The sequence below is a fragment of the Mus musculus genome, chromosome 7 (assembly GCF_000001635.26).
Source record: "Mus musculus strain C57BL/6J chromosome 7, GRCm38.p6 C57BL/6J".
Taxonomy (NCBI): domain Eukaryota; kingdom Metazoa; phylum Chordata; class Mammalia; order Rodentia; family Muridae; genus Mus; species Mus musculus.
The window spans coordinates 92,433,457-92,449,945 of record NC_000073.6 but is presented as its reverse complement, the minus strand read 5'-3'; the positions used below and the strand labels follow the sequence as shown (position 1 = coordinate 92,449,945).

At 39.8% G+C, this 16,489-nt stretch overlaps 1 protein-coding gene across 28 annotated transcripts in view; it reads right to left on the bottom strand.

Moving 5' to 3' along the window:
• Positions 1-699: 699 nt before the first annotated feature.
• The window catches only part of Dlg2 (discs large MAGUK scaffold protein 2), a 1,973,059-nt gene continuing 1,957,269 nt past the window's right edge, over positions 700-16,489 (bottom strand). For 25 of the 28 annotated variants that reach the window (XM_006507776.4, XM_006507769.4, XM_006507767.4 and 22 more), the window contains 3 exons: positions 11,872-11,981; positions 7,251-7,342; positions 840-5,435 (listed from right to left, as the gene is read on the bottom strand). In XM_006507776.4, coding sequence (XP_006507839.1) covers positions 5,329-5,435; positions 7,251-7,342; positions 11,872-11,981 — 309 coding nt within the window. In that variant the 3' untranslated portion in view covers positions 840-5,328. Of the gene's footprint in view, positions 5,436-7,250; positions 7,343-11,871; positions 11,982-16,489 lie in introns of all 28 variants that reach the window. The other 3 variants (NM_011807.3, NM_001243046.1, NM_001243047.1) reach the window with 1 other exon arrangement.

Below are 16,489 nucleotides of genomic sequence, written 5' to 3'. Positions count from 1 at the left end.
CTCTGTTTACCCCTGTACTGCACCATTCATTATTTTTAGTGGCTGGCAGTGATGACCAGGATAGTATGATCAGCCGGATTCTGGAATCGGTGTTCCAATTCGTGATAACGTATTACATGCCATACTTGAGAGTGATTGCCTTGATGGAGACATTTCACTTTATCCATGGGAGGAATTTGTTGGGCCTTCAGCTTTCACACCTGCATTACCTAAAAGCCAAGATGACAATATGTTTAAACCAAAGAATTTAGGGCTGGCAGATATAGATTCCTTCACACGGCATTTTTGATGTGCTGGTATATTTTGTGGCCCTAGGGTGTATAATGACATTGTGTCTCCAAATTAGGCCTTTCTTTGTGTCTTAGGTATGAGATAAAAGAAAAATAACCTTATTCTTAGCATTTTCTGATACTGGGAATTTTTTCTTCATATAGAAGCATGTCTTAGAAAGCCTAGCTTTTAATACATTTTAATACATTATTCATTCCTGGAAAAAAACTCTGATTAAAAGAATGCAAGATGATAATCAAATATTTAAAAATATGCAAATGCAGGCCTGTCAGTTCCTCTCAGCAGTGCCAAGTTTTTCAGTGTAAACGTACTCTGACTGCAATTTTGCTTTGAAATCAGACATAATGGATAAAAATAGAAATGAGTGATTCTCTTATGAAATAACACAATTATGCTTTGGGAGAATATAATTTTGCTATAAAGTAAAAAATGTTTTAATATTTTTATAAGAAAACCACGGCATGTTTATAAACACTCTATCAAGCATTTTTACAATGGGGCCTCCGCTGACATCTGGAAACGCAATAAATATTCACGGACACATGGAGTATGAAATATACATCTTGATTTTATAATCGTGTGTGCTTTATTTTTTTACACAAATGGAATGGAAGTGTTGAATATTTACACTTAACAGGAGTGTAAGCTGTGCAGTGCCTCTGTAAACTCCAGCCAGGCAAGGAGTAATTCCCCCTCCCTCCCCTCCCATCCTGCGTTACAGCTTGCTGGAGAAACATCCTGTCAGAGAGAAGCACAAAATTGTCATAGTAAAAGGATCTAATGGGTACAACCTGGTGCACTCAGAAGTTAAGATACACTTAGGAAACACAAATTTGAAAAGAAGAAAAGTTTGCCATCCCATTGGGAGTCAACCTTGCCACTTAGCTGTCTGTCCTTGTGAGCTGCAAGGGAGAAACTGTACTCTTTCAGCTGATCTCAGTCTAAATTCGCTGCCTGCCTTAGCTTGTCTTCAGCTGCTACAAGAAACTGCACAGCTGTACGAGAAATGGTTTCTGAAGCACAGGTTTCAGTGAGGAAGAATATTTACAGACTGAAGTGTGTATGTGTTTCCAACATTGACTCTGACCTCAGGTAATGTGTATACATGGTATGCATACCATATATATCATACCCTTAAATAATTAATGCATATCCACAGAATTCTCTATGGAGTTTCCTGGAAAATCAGTTGTCACAGGAGGAACTCCACATGCTTTAAGGGAACTGATGTCTCCCCAGGAGTGACTCATTAGGATAATAAATTTAGCCTTAGTCCTTGACTTAAATGCTTTTGTGTAGGAATTTTAGGCAGGACCAAGACAGAAAAAAAAGATGTCATTTCACTAGCAAGTCCATTCAGTCTCACCAGAGCAATCACCAGCTGAAAAGCAGAGGGGCTTCACATGGAAACGGGAAGAAGAATATAGAGGGGGAAAAATCTCTCTCCAAATCAGGGCGGTGTCATGGCTTCAGTGAGGTTCGTTAGAATTGTTGGGGCCAGAGTTTGCCTCTGTTGAAAGGAAGCATCCTCAGCCTGGGCGGTGCTGGGAGTGAGTTCCTGGAGAAGGTCCAGGCGGAGGCTTCCAGGTGCCAGGGGGCCCACAGCTCTTGCATCAGCACTGCCGGGGCAGTGGTGCAGGCTGGCTCCAGGGCAGGGCCTCACACTCAGCTTTGCTTTCTGGGCTGAGTGAGTAAAATGGTGACCCCAAGTATTTGTGTCATGAGTCCATCGTATGGACTTGCTGTCTGAATCAGCCGTGAGCCCTTTATAGGACAAGGAAACTTAGGAGCGGGATGTACTGATGATCAGAACTATGTGAGAGGAGAGAAGAGGGTGGTCATGTCTGGGAGGAAGGACTAATAAGGGGAATGGGAGATGGAGAAGGGGGAGATGGATAGAGAAAGACATAGGAGAGAAGAGGGGCAGGTTAAAAAACCCAGGAAGGATAAGAGAGGGTCAAAATGACAGGTGATGAGAGGAGATGAGTGGGAGAAATGAGGAGAAACAGATGAGAGCCAGAGGTGTACAGAGCATCCGCTGACTCCGTCCTGAAGGGCTGGCAGTAGGGTCTAAGACAGCTCACAGAGGCACCCGAGTGCAGCTTCATCTAGATGGGCTTGCAAAATGGATAGAGCCAACCCCTGAATTTGGGTCTGGGAGAAAGGGCCTTCTAAGAATAGGCCATCATATCTCATGGAAAAGAGCAATAAGCAAATGCCTCAGCAATAACTGACTGACAGGTGGGATTTCGGTTTTGGTAAAGCTGAGACCCCCATGGTGCTACACATTGTACCAGAGCATGAAAAATAGCACCAGTGACACGATCTGGCACTTTTCCGAAAGGGCCCAGCATGTGAAGGTGACACTGTGCCCCCAGCGAGCCTTCAGATTGGAGAGAGCTCCGGACAAAGTTTGCAGTGTTAGCACCAGTCTGGCCCGAGGCTCCAGGTGCATTTGCACCAGATGTGATCTGGGTGACTCTCATGCCATTTCCACATATGCCATTGGATTTGCTGCAAAATACACCAGTTCTTTGGAGCCATAGAGACCTCAACATTGGGAAGCTCAGGACAACACAACAAAACGGATGAGTGAATTCTATAGGAAAAGACCCTCTCACCAATGTGCTTGGTGATTCGTCAAGCAAATATATATGTATTTATATTTATATAAATCTACATAAAAAATCAGTGCTAATGCTAATCCGGAAGCATCTATACTGGGAAAATAAATAATTATATTACTACAAAACCAATGGTTTGTGGTTCAATTGGATTGTACTCAGCCACACAATACTATCAAATGGAAAGCACATCACACAACTAGAGAAAACATCTACTCATTAATGACAGTCCTCTAAGGTAAATGGTTGCATGCTCAGTGGAGAAACCAAAGAAGTTATCATGGTGGCCTATAAAGAGAGCTGGGATCAGGAATGGCATTCTAGTGGCAGAAAACTTCTGAGAGCTATATTGATGGAAGTTGGCCGTGACCTGAAACTGGTGAGTTGCAGACATGGACACGTCTTTTAGCATTTTGAGCCCTCTAAGGCTATCTCTAGAAAATCGAGGGAAAAAATTACATATGACTGCTTGGTACCTCTTCATTTGGCAAAGGCAGCCTCAAGACTATAGGTAGACGCTTACTTTTGTAATTTAACATTTCTTTTGGTGACTGCAGCTGGGCAGATGGTGGTTATTTAGTAAAAGATGAATGACCGTTGATTTTGGAAAGAGACTCTCAGTTTTAAGCTCTGATGGTCTAACTTAGAAGAAGCCCCATCACTTTGATGGCTCTGTCTTTTGTTCTTATACTCCAGCCTATGTGCTGGTTGACTGCACAGTGTGGCAGAATCCCTGCCAGGTCTTGATGTACCCCAGAAATAAGGCGATGGGGCTTAATCTGGGCATGCATAGAACCCAGACTTGAGTGGTTATTAATAATACTAAAAAGTCTCTCTCTGAACACCTTGGGCAGAACCAGGGCTGATGACCCCATCAGCGCTAAAATGGGAAGCTAACTCTTGTGTTTCAGCTTATAGGCTTTGGGAGGTTTCTCTTTTAAAATCGTTATTAGTATAATTGTTAGAAAAATAAACTTGGTCCAGGTGCAGCCCTAAGGAAGGCAATTCAATTGGTTGAGCTCAAAGCCATAAATCGTCCTTTTCTTGTGGTTCTCTTTGCCCTATATACTGAAACAAAGTGCGTCCCTCACCACTCCCAACTAGATAACTTCTCTTTTTTCTCTTCCTCAGAGAAATAGTGCATCTTAGGACAGATCTCCCCCTATAATGCCAACTAGGGCTGTTACAAAACACTTCAATTGCTCTGTGAAACAAAGAAAAGATAATTCTAATGACTTATGGTTTGCCAGAATACTGAATGGTTCTTGAACTGTATGCAAGTAACTAGGAACAATGTTATTTGACTATCTGAGTGGTTGGCTCAGGCTATTTAACTAGAGGAAAGCAATCTTTCCCTTTCGATCATTTGCATGAGTTTGTATCTGAAAAGCCATGGGCTTAAAGAATTGTAACAAAAATCTCTTCCAAAACTATCCATGAGGGTAATTTATCCAGGAGTGTGTTCCGTAAGAGTGTATCGCTAGTGTGCTAGTGTGCATGGGCAGTGTGGGAGGGGAGTGAAAGGGAAGTCTTTGTCAGACCTGGAGGGAACTCAGATGCTCTGAATGGATCATTGGCAACAAAAGGGAGAGTGCAGCCTCAAATTCTTGAATTTGATCATCTGCTGAGAGTGCGTACATTTAGTCTTTCAATGTTTTTTAGTCGTTACAAAATATTTCACAAAACTTTTTCACCTATAGAAATTCATTTCTATACATTTAATATATTTATTGTATAAATTATTCTCATCTTTAGTGCCTTCTTTCAGCTTATAAATGGCAAAATAGACAATTGACAGCCATAAAGCTAGGCCAGGTGGAATCTCCTCCTCTCTAAGGTTAGTCCTCCACACAGGACACACTTGTCTTTGCGCATGCCAGCTAAGGAACTAAGCAATCATCCTCCCCTGATAGTATGTCATCTCCAAAGGGACTTCTTTCTGTTTTCCCTATTTCCTTTGCTTGTTAGCAAATCAAAGGATGTGCATAGTTATAAAATTCGAAGTGTACCAATTACAGAGGTGGGTAAAGGGTAGGTTGGTGAGGTTCAAGTGCTGGCAACTTTTCTTAAAGCAAACACAGAGAGCTCAGCAGCTAAATCAGCTCTGGACATCTGCTGGGGTGAGAAGGCTGCCCAACTCTAGGGCAGAGAGCCCATCAGAGGTTCATCCCTATACCTGGTACTTTGAGCAAACCCAAGCCTTCCTGCATACTGTGATGTCTTTTCCGTCCCACCCTTCGGCCCCTCTGTTTCCTTCATGGCTTCACACAGTTTGTGTTGTACATTCATAAGGATTCACATTGACTGCAAAAACATAAATGCAACAAAAACATAAAAGCCTCCAAGTGTTAGATTATATATATTTTGTTCTTCTAAATGCTCTTCTGTCGTTGTCAGAGGTGCAGTAGCTAATTTATAACTTCTCCTTTGAGGGAATCCAGATGAAAGGTCCAGACTGCTCTTCAATAACAAGCTTGCATTGGTTGTAAATATCTTCTAAGGTATCTCCTTGGACAATAGCTGTTGCAAAGACATAAATAGCAAGGGTTAGGAGGCACTGCCTTGGGGGTGAGGACAGTTATCTCTCACCCAACAGAAGCTGGGATCAGTGGCAGACAACTCATCTGAAAGCCTAATGTCCCCTTTATGTGAGGGGGGGAAATGCAGGATGCTTACATAAGTGTGGTCACCTCAGTGGTGCTTAAAAGGGGCATTCTTTCCATGCCCTAGGTCAGTAATAAATGTGTCCCAATCTTAGCGCTTTCTGTGTTTGTTCACAATTCTAGCAACACATTGTTTCATGGATGGCTGCTCTGAACCAGGCACTGGAGCAGAAGATACAGTGGTTTCAGACTGAGGCTCCCTGTTTGGCTGTAGAGTTTCTATACTTTAATTAAGACAGAAATTCAGGTCTTGTAGATATGGAAATAATCCGAGTTTTGAAGGACAAGCTTAGTTAACCTTTTCACTTTACTGAGAAACACCATTTTTTCTCCAAGTTACTTGGTAAATTAGGATTTTTTTTTTTTGTCTCACAGAACTATTTATACTGTGAATACCTGATAGGGAACATAAATAAGAGGGGCTATAAATCACCAAGCTGTAAATGACTAAGCTACTTGGCTCTCTGAAGATTTGCACACCTTTTGTCGCTTCCTTCAGTAAATGCTCTTGTGGAGCTGGGTTTCCTAAACACATCAGCACTATCCCTAGGCCCTCAGAGCTTCAAGACAAATTATTATTGAAGTAGAGTTGACATTATTATGTTTCAAAAACAATCTTCACATCACACTATGGTAATCTACCCATAAGTGCAAACTATGAGTCAAGTAGTTGTTATTTTTTACTTAATTTTCCCACCTGGGAACTCAACTTGGGTCCTCTAGTGCAGCAAGTGTTCTTAACTGCTGAGTTATCTCTCCAGCCCTTAGATTTTTTTTCCCACCCGAATGCTCTTTTAAAATCACTCACATTCCTAAGAGAAACCTTAATATTAACTCTAGTAAAAGTAATTACACAGTGCTATGCTCATGGTGACTTTGGTAGTCAAGGTAACTGCAACAATCTCCTTCTCATTTCATGCCAGTGGTTCATGAGGGAAGTTGTTGTATTGAATGTTATTTTGGAGGACGCTGGGATCAAACGCTGAGCCTTATGAAAGCAACTTTGCTAACTGTGCTACACCTCATACTTAGTATCTTGTTATCAATCATTAAGAATCTGCTGTGAATTAAATTCCCCCAAGACAGGTTTCTCTCTGTATTTAGTCAGTGTTTTGTCAGAGCAGAGAAGGAGACGGAACTCAGGACATCCACAAGAAATTCCCAAAATGTCTTGTTGCCAAAGACATTGTTTTTTTTTTTTTTTTTTAAATCAAAGCTATTATTAGTCTTGAGACAGTGTTAACTGAAGCATCTCCAAGTGGGTTTTGCTCACGATGCTGATTGAGGAGATAGGTCTGGAGGTCTTCAAGGCAGAGACTGCAGGATAGTAACTGTTGTAGACACTGCTCATTTTGAGCCTTAAAACATTCGTTTTTAAGTTTTCTGAAAATATCAGGGAGACAGTTTAATGAGGTAGCATGCTTAATAGCAGGAGATAACTCAGGGCATTTGCTGCTCATGGTTTAGGGCCAGTGGAGAACTGGAAATGAGCTAACTCAGAGAGGAGAGAATCCAGAGCTCTAAACCAAGTGGGTAAGGCAGATAAGAGTACAGGCAGCCTCACCTGGAAGGGTTTGGGGTCTAGCTTCATCAGGCATGGAGCCTATCCTAAGTACAGCATCAGGCAATTTATCGCCTTTTCTTGTAGTACCAGGACACCAAGGAAACTTACCTGTAAAATATTCTCCAAATTCTTGTTCTAGTTTAATCGCCCGGTCATAAGTTTTCTTGGCTTGTTCCTCTGTCAGACGCTTATTCATCTCCCTGAGAAAATGAGGGTTTGATATCAGGACACAAAGAGAGTATACCAAATTTCCACAATTTTACAATGACCCCTACAGGAGGCAGAGTTTAATCCTCGTAGCTGTTAAGGCTTCATCTTGGACCGACCCATTGGTGGAACCATTTCAGCCGCTGAGGGTTAGGTGCTAGGGTGCCCACTCGCCTGGAGGACAGGCTTCATGTGCAGCACAGGGCTGAGGCAAGGCAGAACCTGTCTCCTTGCCATCTGTGGCCTCTGTTTCCTTCCCTGCAGTCCCTAGAGCAGGATTATAAACTTCCTCTCCAGCAGGCCCTAGAGTATTTAAATGGAGTACTATGTGTCCCTTGAGGTTCCTCCTCATCAGAACAAACTGCCCTTCAACGACTTCTCTGTTGTATTTCTAAACTCAAACTTCCTTTGTTGGACATTTCCACATCTCCAAAATACACATAGGGCATGAATTGAAGACACTCTTCCAGAAGTGGTCAGAAGGAGGAAAGATGAACATATATCTGGGTTTGTTAGGTAGCACTATACTCAAGAGAACTAGCCTGGTTTCTTCTCAGGTTCCTCCTTTATAAAAGGATTAATATCTTGCTTTCATCCCTCTTAGGGTTTATTGTTCACCCCCCATGCAAGTCTGGTAAGCAGAAACCCACAGAGCTTCCTGAGGATTATGCAGAGTGGAGCAGATCCCAGAGGAGTTATGTAGCTCTAACTACTCAACTTGTACAAACACTGAGTCATGCCCATAGTGACAAGAACTCTAGACTTCCTGTTCTTGTGACCAAATGACAGCACAAGTGTCTGCTGAGGGACTGGTATACACTGGATACAGAGTCACCAAAAGTGCTGGGACCACAGTATTTCCAAATAGGACTATAACTGAGTTACTTAATCAAATGGTGAACTAGGATAGAGGAGCTTGGTCTAGAAGGATCTCTAATGTAGGGTGAAGGGTACAGTCAGATAGAAGGAATAGCCTCTAATCTTTAATACTATTCTAGGGTCAATGTGGTTGACAGAAAATAGTTGACTATTTTAAGTGGTTAATAGGGATTTAGTGTGATCTCAAGAATGATTCAAAGTAAAGAATGTTCAAGGATTCTGATCTGTCCATTACATTTTGTATTTATGAATCAAAATATTATACCATATCCCATCAACTCATAGAATTACCACTTGTAAATTAAAATGTATTTAAAAGGTAAAAACAAAAAAAAGAAACCATGATGGCTGCTTGATTTTTTGTTCAGGTAGGAAAATGGATTATAAAGGAGTTACGGCTATGACTGTCTTTTCTATTAACCTGGTTTATCATTAACTATATAGAAGAATGTTGTTTGATCTTCTGGTAACTAAAGTGCAATGTAATCTAGTCTCAAGGACAAGAAGGTGGGAAGGAAAATGGATATTTTTCTAATTCTCTCTAAAATCAATTTATTGATTCCTAACCCCATATTGGTATTATCTTCCCAGAGCCTCTAGCACTGAAAGTAGAGGTCCAATCAAATGAAAAGACATTTTTATTGGCTGGGTAGGTACATTTCTGAAAGTATTGGGGCCTTGTATGTCACTTGAACACCAGAGATCCAGGTTTGGAATCCCTAGGCTTAGTCATTCCCTTTCCCAGTGCAAGTTATGGGGGCTTGAAGTGGAGAAGTGGCTTCCTTAAGGTTGTCTATAAAGTAATCAGGAGTTCTACAGTAAAAAATTGAGCCCCTTTCTAAACCACAGTCAACCATGCCATATTATACCAAAGCTTGGTACCTTCTGAAACATGGTTATGTGAAGAAAGAAGTTGGACATGGGTTTCGATGTTACTGAGAACTGAAGTACAAAGTAAGATTTCACTAACCTTTGTTGTTATAAGTATTCTCATTACATTTTACAGAGTTCATACCTAAGCTTTAGGTTCTTTGAGGGAGAAGCCTATGGCTTGTTTATTACCATATGACATGAGCTTGATTCAATAACTGTCAAATGAGTGAGTGGAGGACTAAGTGGTGAATGAGGGAAATAAATATGGTTATGTCATAGATGCCAGTAGAGGAACACACAATGCATCATGGGTTCAAAGCCACAAAAGACCATTAATGGGGATAGGGTACTCAGACACAGGAAAACTTCCCATTGCTATGGGGTAGGTACAGAAGTTCAGGAGGCAGCATATTATGAAACTATCTCTTTCACATACGCCCTTGAATTTGTGTTCCTCTTCAGAGGCAGCTGTGTGCTTGCTCTCTGTGGATGATGAACAGGAGAGGTAATGTGTGTGATGGTGTGTCACTGTCTTGCTGTGACAGCTGCTATGCTCTGGTTCCAGCTGACCGAGCTTTGCTCCTTCCTGGGGAATGGGCAATTCAAGAGAGCATTGCTCCTGAAGTAAAAGCCCCAGGAAAGAGTGAGCCACAAACAGCCTTTAGTAATGAGATTGCACCAGGCTGAGTGTCAGCATCACTGCAGTGGAGATCCATGGGTATGGCTACAGCAAATTATGCCAAGGACACTGTCCTCATTGTGGCATCCAGCCTTTGGCATGCTTAGTTTTCCTTGGTGATAAGTGTCTGTGACAGGGCCCTAAGGCAGAACTGCATGAATCATCTGGTAGTTATGGAAGGAAGTAGATCTTCCATTGAGCACCAGATGGGCTGTCTCCCAGCGTCACACTGGACCAAATGTGCCACTGCTTTTGGTCCCTCAGGCTTTCCTTCCCTAGGAAGTCATCCCTCTCTTGTGTGTTTATGATGTGGATTAATTTCTATTTCTGAAATGAGCTTTTATGATGCTGTTCCCAAGAGGAGAGTGCCACTTTTCTTCTCATAAGATTAACATTGCATGGCTTTGTGTAGCGGTTTACAGATTATAAATCACGTTTATATAATGACATTGTGGTCACTTAACTAACTTTATGAAACACCGCCCACAGAAAAAGTTTAACTCGTGCCGTTAGAACACCATTTTATCATCAATACACATTTCCTATGTGGTAATTGGGGTTAATGTTCTTTATGTTTATTTACTTCCTAGTTTTATTTTTCTGTTTTGTCAAAAACCCTTGTCTACCTTTACTTCTGGGGATGTACTCTGTTTTTAGGATACAACTCTGATGATTTCCCCAGAGGTCAACTATGTGTTTGAAGTTTATCCTCCCAGCTGCCAGTCCAACTACTGTGGTTCAATTTGCAGCTTCGTCCTCAGAGGAGACCAAACAGGTAGCTGATATCCTCAGAAAACAATGGCTTCCATCTCTGGGAATAAGTACCTTCTATTTTTACCATCTTTCCATAAGCATTGTTTTCCAGCGTGCTGTGTATGGTTCAGCCCAACAACATTCTCCCAAGGCTTGGTTTGCCTCTCCTGGAGGCAGTGCTGAAGCCAGGCTCTTGTAACAGAGGCCTTGACCTCATCTCTGGCTTTCTCCAGGAAGCTGCTTATGTGTTTTATGAGGATAACACATTGAATTAGTGGTTCATAAAAAGTAACCCTGTATATTTTGCAATAATAATAATATTTCCTGAGTACTTACTATGTACTAAGGACTAAATGAGCCTCTGTGACATTGTTCAACCTTGTGGAGCTCAAGCAACTCGGGCTAAGATTATATGAAGGATCATTGGTTAAAAGAAAAGTTGGCCTTATTGTCCACTTTTCATGTCTCTGCTTGCTGCCTCTTTGCTCTGCTACCGTTCCCTACAGTAGCCTCACTGCTGTGTGGGAACTGTCAGATCATGGATATCCGCCTAATTTGCTGACTGGTTTGGAAGAGAAGTATTTTACTAGACCTTTGAAAATGCTTTGAAACAACATCAGAACCATGTTGTTCCCACGCTTACGTATTTATATAGATGTGGAGTGATGAATTAAGGATATAGTCATGTCCCTAGGGAAGGCTCTGTGAAGAACCAGTGTCTGCATGTCTTAAGGCAGAGTCAGAATTTTATTAAAGGCAATGTGGAATGTCAATGGAAAATTCTGAAACACTCTTTGTATTCTTTATAAAAAACAAAATAACTCATTTCAAGATTTACCTGTGAAACTGTTCTCAAAGTTAAGAAACAATACAAAGATGATAGTCTTCTGTGATTGATAAAAACTAAAATGGAAACTAAAATAACTGCCCAATCCCTCCATAAACCTCTTAGACCAAATGAAGCTGCTAACAAATAGAAAATGTGAAGGTGAAAACAATTTGTAAAGTAGTGAAGAGTTATTGACTCAAAAAGCTTAATATATATTCAATTAAGTATATATCTGATAATATAAAATATATAAATAATATTTATAAATAAGATGTATAACATATTTATAACAAAATTATATAGTAAATATATTTAACAATATAAAATAATATAAGCATACAATAATATAATACAAAATAATACTTTATAAATCTATTATCTATATGTTAAAAAAGGGAAATGCTTAATGATCGCACTGGCATTCCTATCTGAAAGCCTTTATGACAAACTGCTGTTGCTTGCTGTGTGTTCAGAGCAGGGTTCTAGATGGGGATTTATTCTCTACTTACATCAGAGGTTCCAGAGACTTGGGCTTTATGAAGATGGCAATGGGATAGAGCTGGGCGACTTGTAACCGCTTAATAGCATTTCCTGATACATCAAGTATACAGTGCTTGCCCTGGCAGAAAAATAGGAAATATACCAGGTTAAAAATATCAAGAAAAATGGCCAGTGTCCAATGAAATAAAATAAAGCATGTTTTAGACACAGGTATGAAGCATTAGGTTTCTAAAGACTGGGAAAAAAATCCCACTTGGAAGAATAATTTGAAGTATAAGGTAGGTATTACCGACTGTGTTTTACAGGAGAAAAGACTAAACCTTAGTGACTATTGACCAATGACCCCAAATTCCCTAGTAGGAAGACTGAAGCCCAGCTTTTGAGCATGTGTAGAACTGATAGTCGGAGTAGACATTTCATCATTTTAACCAATGTTAAACCTGGAGGAATGGTGATCATAGGGGCCTTGAGCAATTCTATACACTCATTCAGGGCTTATGTGCATTCTATCTTGATACATACATGATAGAAGGCAGACACAGAAGAAACCTCCTGTTTTATATGGTTCAATGCTGACTCTTTCAGTGAGTATGTACAGTTGCTTGTTAACCGATATAGAAAGCCTACTCCTTTATAACACACCTCATTTAACTTGGCCTCCAAAGCTGTGGATGCTCAGTGCCGGGAGCTACTTCATAAAATATTTCTGGGAAAGTACAATGATTTGCCACATTTCATCCTACCTCCTGGGGAGAAATGGCCTTATTACTTTGAGGCTAAGAGATCTTTACACAAGACAATGTATGTTTATGTAGATAGGCACCATCCTAAGTCAGTAAAACATGGAAAGTGTACATTATCTGTGTAATATGAAGAGTTCAGAGAATGCTTGAATACTTATGGGAAACACACCAGGATGTTTCATGCCTTATCGCTTAAGGAATACATCCAAGGGTTGCTAGCTGAGAAGCACATTGATTACATGAAAGGTGTAATGCTGTTTCATTATGCACTAGCCAGTATTCTTCTCAGTCAATGCAGGCTGTGTTTACATGTTCAAAGAGGAAAATAGATGGCAGCTTTCTAGGTTGCTTTCTAGAAACAATCCATATAGCTGGATAGTCTACCTGCTGGGAAGAAGAAACTAGAATATTCTAGTATGTTCTCGGACATTAAACTTCCTCATGTTATATTTGTGAAGGTTTCAATTCTATCTATTAACAGGGTTCAACATGATATTTCCAGATATGCTTATTATGTGCACTGATCAAGTCAAGTGTACTCTTTCTACCCTTGCCTAGTCAAACACATTCCTTGGTTCTTAGTAATTACTATTCTTTGAGGTAAGTACTTTCTAATGTTTGAAAATGAATATGTAGAACTTGTCTTAGTGTGAACAGCTTATATCACCTATGTAACATCCCCTGGGTCCATTCATTTTGCTCCAGATGATAGGTAATCAATCTATCTATCTATCTATCTATCTATCTATCTATCTATCTATCTATCTATCTTAGATTTTCTTTATTTGCTTCACACATCTAGGTTGATTCTATATCTTAGCTATTAGTAACATTGCCATGAGTACCATAGACTGGAAAAATTTCTTTGATAGGTTGATTTTATCTCTTGAATATGTAGCTAGCAGTAGGACAGATAGTTCAAGTAGATCTAGTTTTAGTTTTCAAGATTTATTGTTTTTAATTAAGTGTATGCATGTGTGTTTGTGTCGGGTATGTGGACATCTTTAGGTGCTGGCAGAGGTCAGAGACATTAGATTCCATGGAGCTGGAGTTACAGGTGCTGACAGTTATAGGTGCTGGCAATCCAACTCGGGTCTTACTCAGGAGCCGGAAGAACTCCTAACTGCCATCTCCCCAGGCCCTGGCTTTGGTCTTTAAGTTTTGCTCACAATGGCTATGATTGTTCTCATTCTCCCTACACAATACCAGCATTTCTTTGCCTTTTTATCCTCCTAGCACTTCCTTTGCTGTGTACAAACCTTTTAGTTTGATGTAATTTTATCTATCCATTAGGAAAAAAATGTTTTCTGGGTCATTAAGGCCTTATATAATATCTTGAAGTCCTTTTTTTCCCCTAGAAGTTAAGGAATTTCTGGTCTCCCATTTAGCTCCACAATCCCCTCTCACAAGATATCTATCTATACAGGATAAAATGAGGTTATGTTTCATATTTCTGCATGAAGGTATCCAGTTTAAAACGTATGATAAAGGAGTATTGAATAAACTATCTTTTTTTTTTTCAGTATTTTGGGTACTTTTATTGAGAACAGTTGGCTCTAATGTGTTGGTTTATTTCAGCAAACCTAGCCTGTTCCATTGGCCTGTGTGTCTGATATTTGGTCTAAATCAAAATCATTGTTGCTTTAATTAATCTGGCTGTACTCTATCTCTTGAACTTGGGAATTGGATTCTTTGTTCTTTTTGCTTTGGCTGTTCTTCCTTTTCTTTTCTTTTTCTTTTTTTGTTTTTGTTTTTGTTTTTTTGAGACAGGGTTTCTCTGTATAGCCCTGGCTGTCCTCGAAATCAGAAATTCGCCTGCCTCTGCCTCCCAAGTGCCGCAATTAAAGGCATGTGCCACTACTGCCCGGCTTGTTTTTCCTTTTCTTATGTGTGTGTTTCCATATAACTTTTAGGATTAAATTACTTCAACTTTGTGAAGAATCTTTCATATTTTGATAGGGATTGTACTTTATCTGTATTGTGACTTTGGGTTGTATATTATTTACTTTTCTTGTTGCTCCAACACAATAGCAGGCAGAAGCAAATGAAATCCATCATGGCAGAGAAGTCATGGTGGCTGGAGCAGGAAGCAGCTGGTCATAGATAGGAAACAGAGAGGGGTGACTGCTGGGGTTCAGCCTTTTCTCCTTTCATTCAGTCTGGGACACCAGGGAACCATGGTTCCATATCAATTAAACTGGTCTGAATAATCTCTTGCAGACCTGCCAGGAGGTTTGTTGCCATGGTGATTCTAAATTCCATCAAATTGGCAATCAAGATTTCTGAGGATAGGTAGTGTGGACATTGTAGCAATATTAATTTCTCTAGTCCATGAGCATAAGAAATCTTACCATTTTTTGACTCTTCAATATATTTTAATCATAATCAGTCTTTTTTTATCCTCCCTCGTTTCACTCCAATGGCCAATAAGTCTCTTTCTCTTCCCAACACTCCTCTTCTACTTAGTGAGTTTGAATAGGGCTGATTATAGAAGCACAGTTAAAGTGTTATTTGCAAGAGTAGGGGAAGCTTACAAGTGACTACAACACTGAAGAAACTTTCTTTCTATCTCCCCTGCAACCATTAATTGTCTCTGGATCTTTAGAGAGAAGTGGGGTCTCATAAGCCCCCTTTGGGAGACATTTTATTATCAGTTTAGGTATCATTGATTGTGATTGCTGTATTCAAAGTTTTTATGTTCTCACAGTTTAATTTTGATAAGCAGCCATATGTATCCAGAGAAATTTCCTTGTCATAGAGATTTTCTCATTTATTATCATACAGTTTTTCCTTAAAATTTCCAATGTTCCTTTGCATTTCTGAGGGGCATAGGATGGGGTGTCTCCTGACTCACCTCTGACTTTTAGTGACGTCATCTCTCTTTTCTTGTTGAGTCTAGTTTAAATTCTGTCAATTTTACTTTTTAAAAGCTAACTCTTTGGTTTAGGAATCCTTTGTATTGTCCCTGTTGTCTCTGTAGCATGCGCTTCTCACATTCTCACAACCGCATTTGTTATTTGTTTCCTCCTACTAATCTTACTTGGTGTTCTTGCTTCTCTAGTTAGTAAGTTGTTTGGTTACTTATTGGACATTGTTTTTTTTTTTTTTTTTTTTTTTTTTTTCTTTTCTTTCTTAAGTGGCTGCTCACTGTTAGTTTTCCTTTCCTTTCCTTTCCTTTCCTTTCCTTTCCTTTCCTTTCCTTTCCTTTCCTTTCCTTTCCTTTCCTTTCCTTTCCTTTGTTATATCCTTGGTTTGTTGCATTGTTAACTTCAATTACTTTAGGGGGATATTTACATTTTTTTCTGGAGTCAATCCTCTCTTCATTTATAAAATTTCTTTTAATGTTTGCTTCCAGTGTTCTTCATTTTCATGACACATCCAGAGTAACATTTCTATGGCTTTGAATTTGAGTAGAATTGTTTTGTGAATGTCTGTTCTATCGATTTGACTAATAATATAGTTTAACTCCATTGATTTTGTTTTTTCTTTTTGGTCTGGATGATCTTATTCCATTGATGGAAGTAGGGTGTTGATATCTCTACTACTACTGTATTAGAGCCTGACTTTACATCTCTAACTGCTATTGTAGTTGAGCCTCACTCATGTCTCTATTGCCATTATTTCAGAGCCAGGCTTATAAAAGTGAGCCCTCTGACATTAGTTGCACGTAGATGTACAATCTTTATATATTCTTCTTGAATTACTCCCTAAAGTACTATATAGTGATGTTCTTTGTCTTTCCTTACTTAGCCTGTCTCCATGTAGAGTCTTGATTTGTGGTTCAGGCTGTCCTGGAACTTTCAATAGCTCTGAAATGCTGAGGTTACAGCAGGCATCAGCACACCTGGCTTAGGTTTTGTTTTTATCCTCTTTTGGCTTCTGT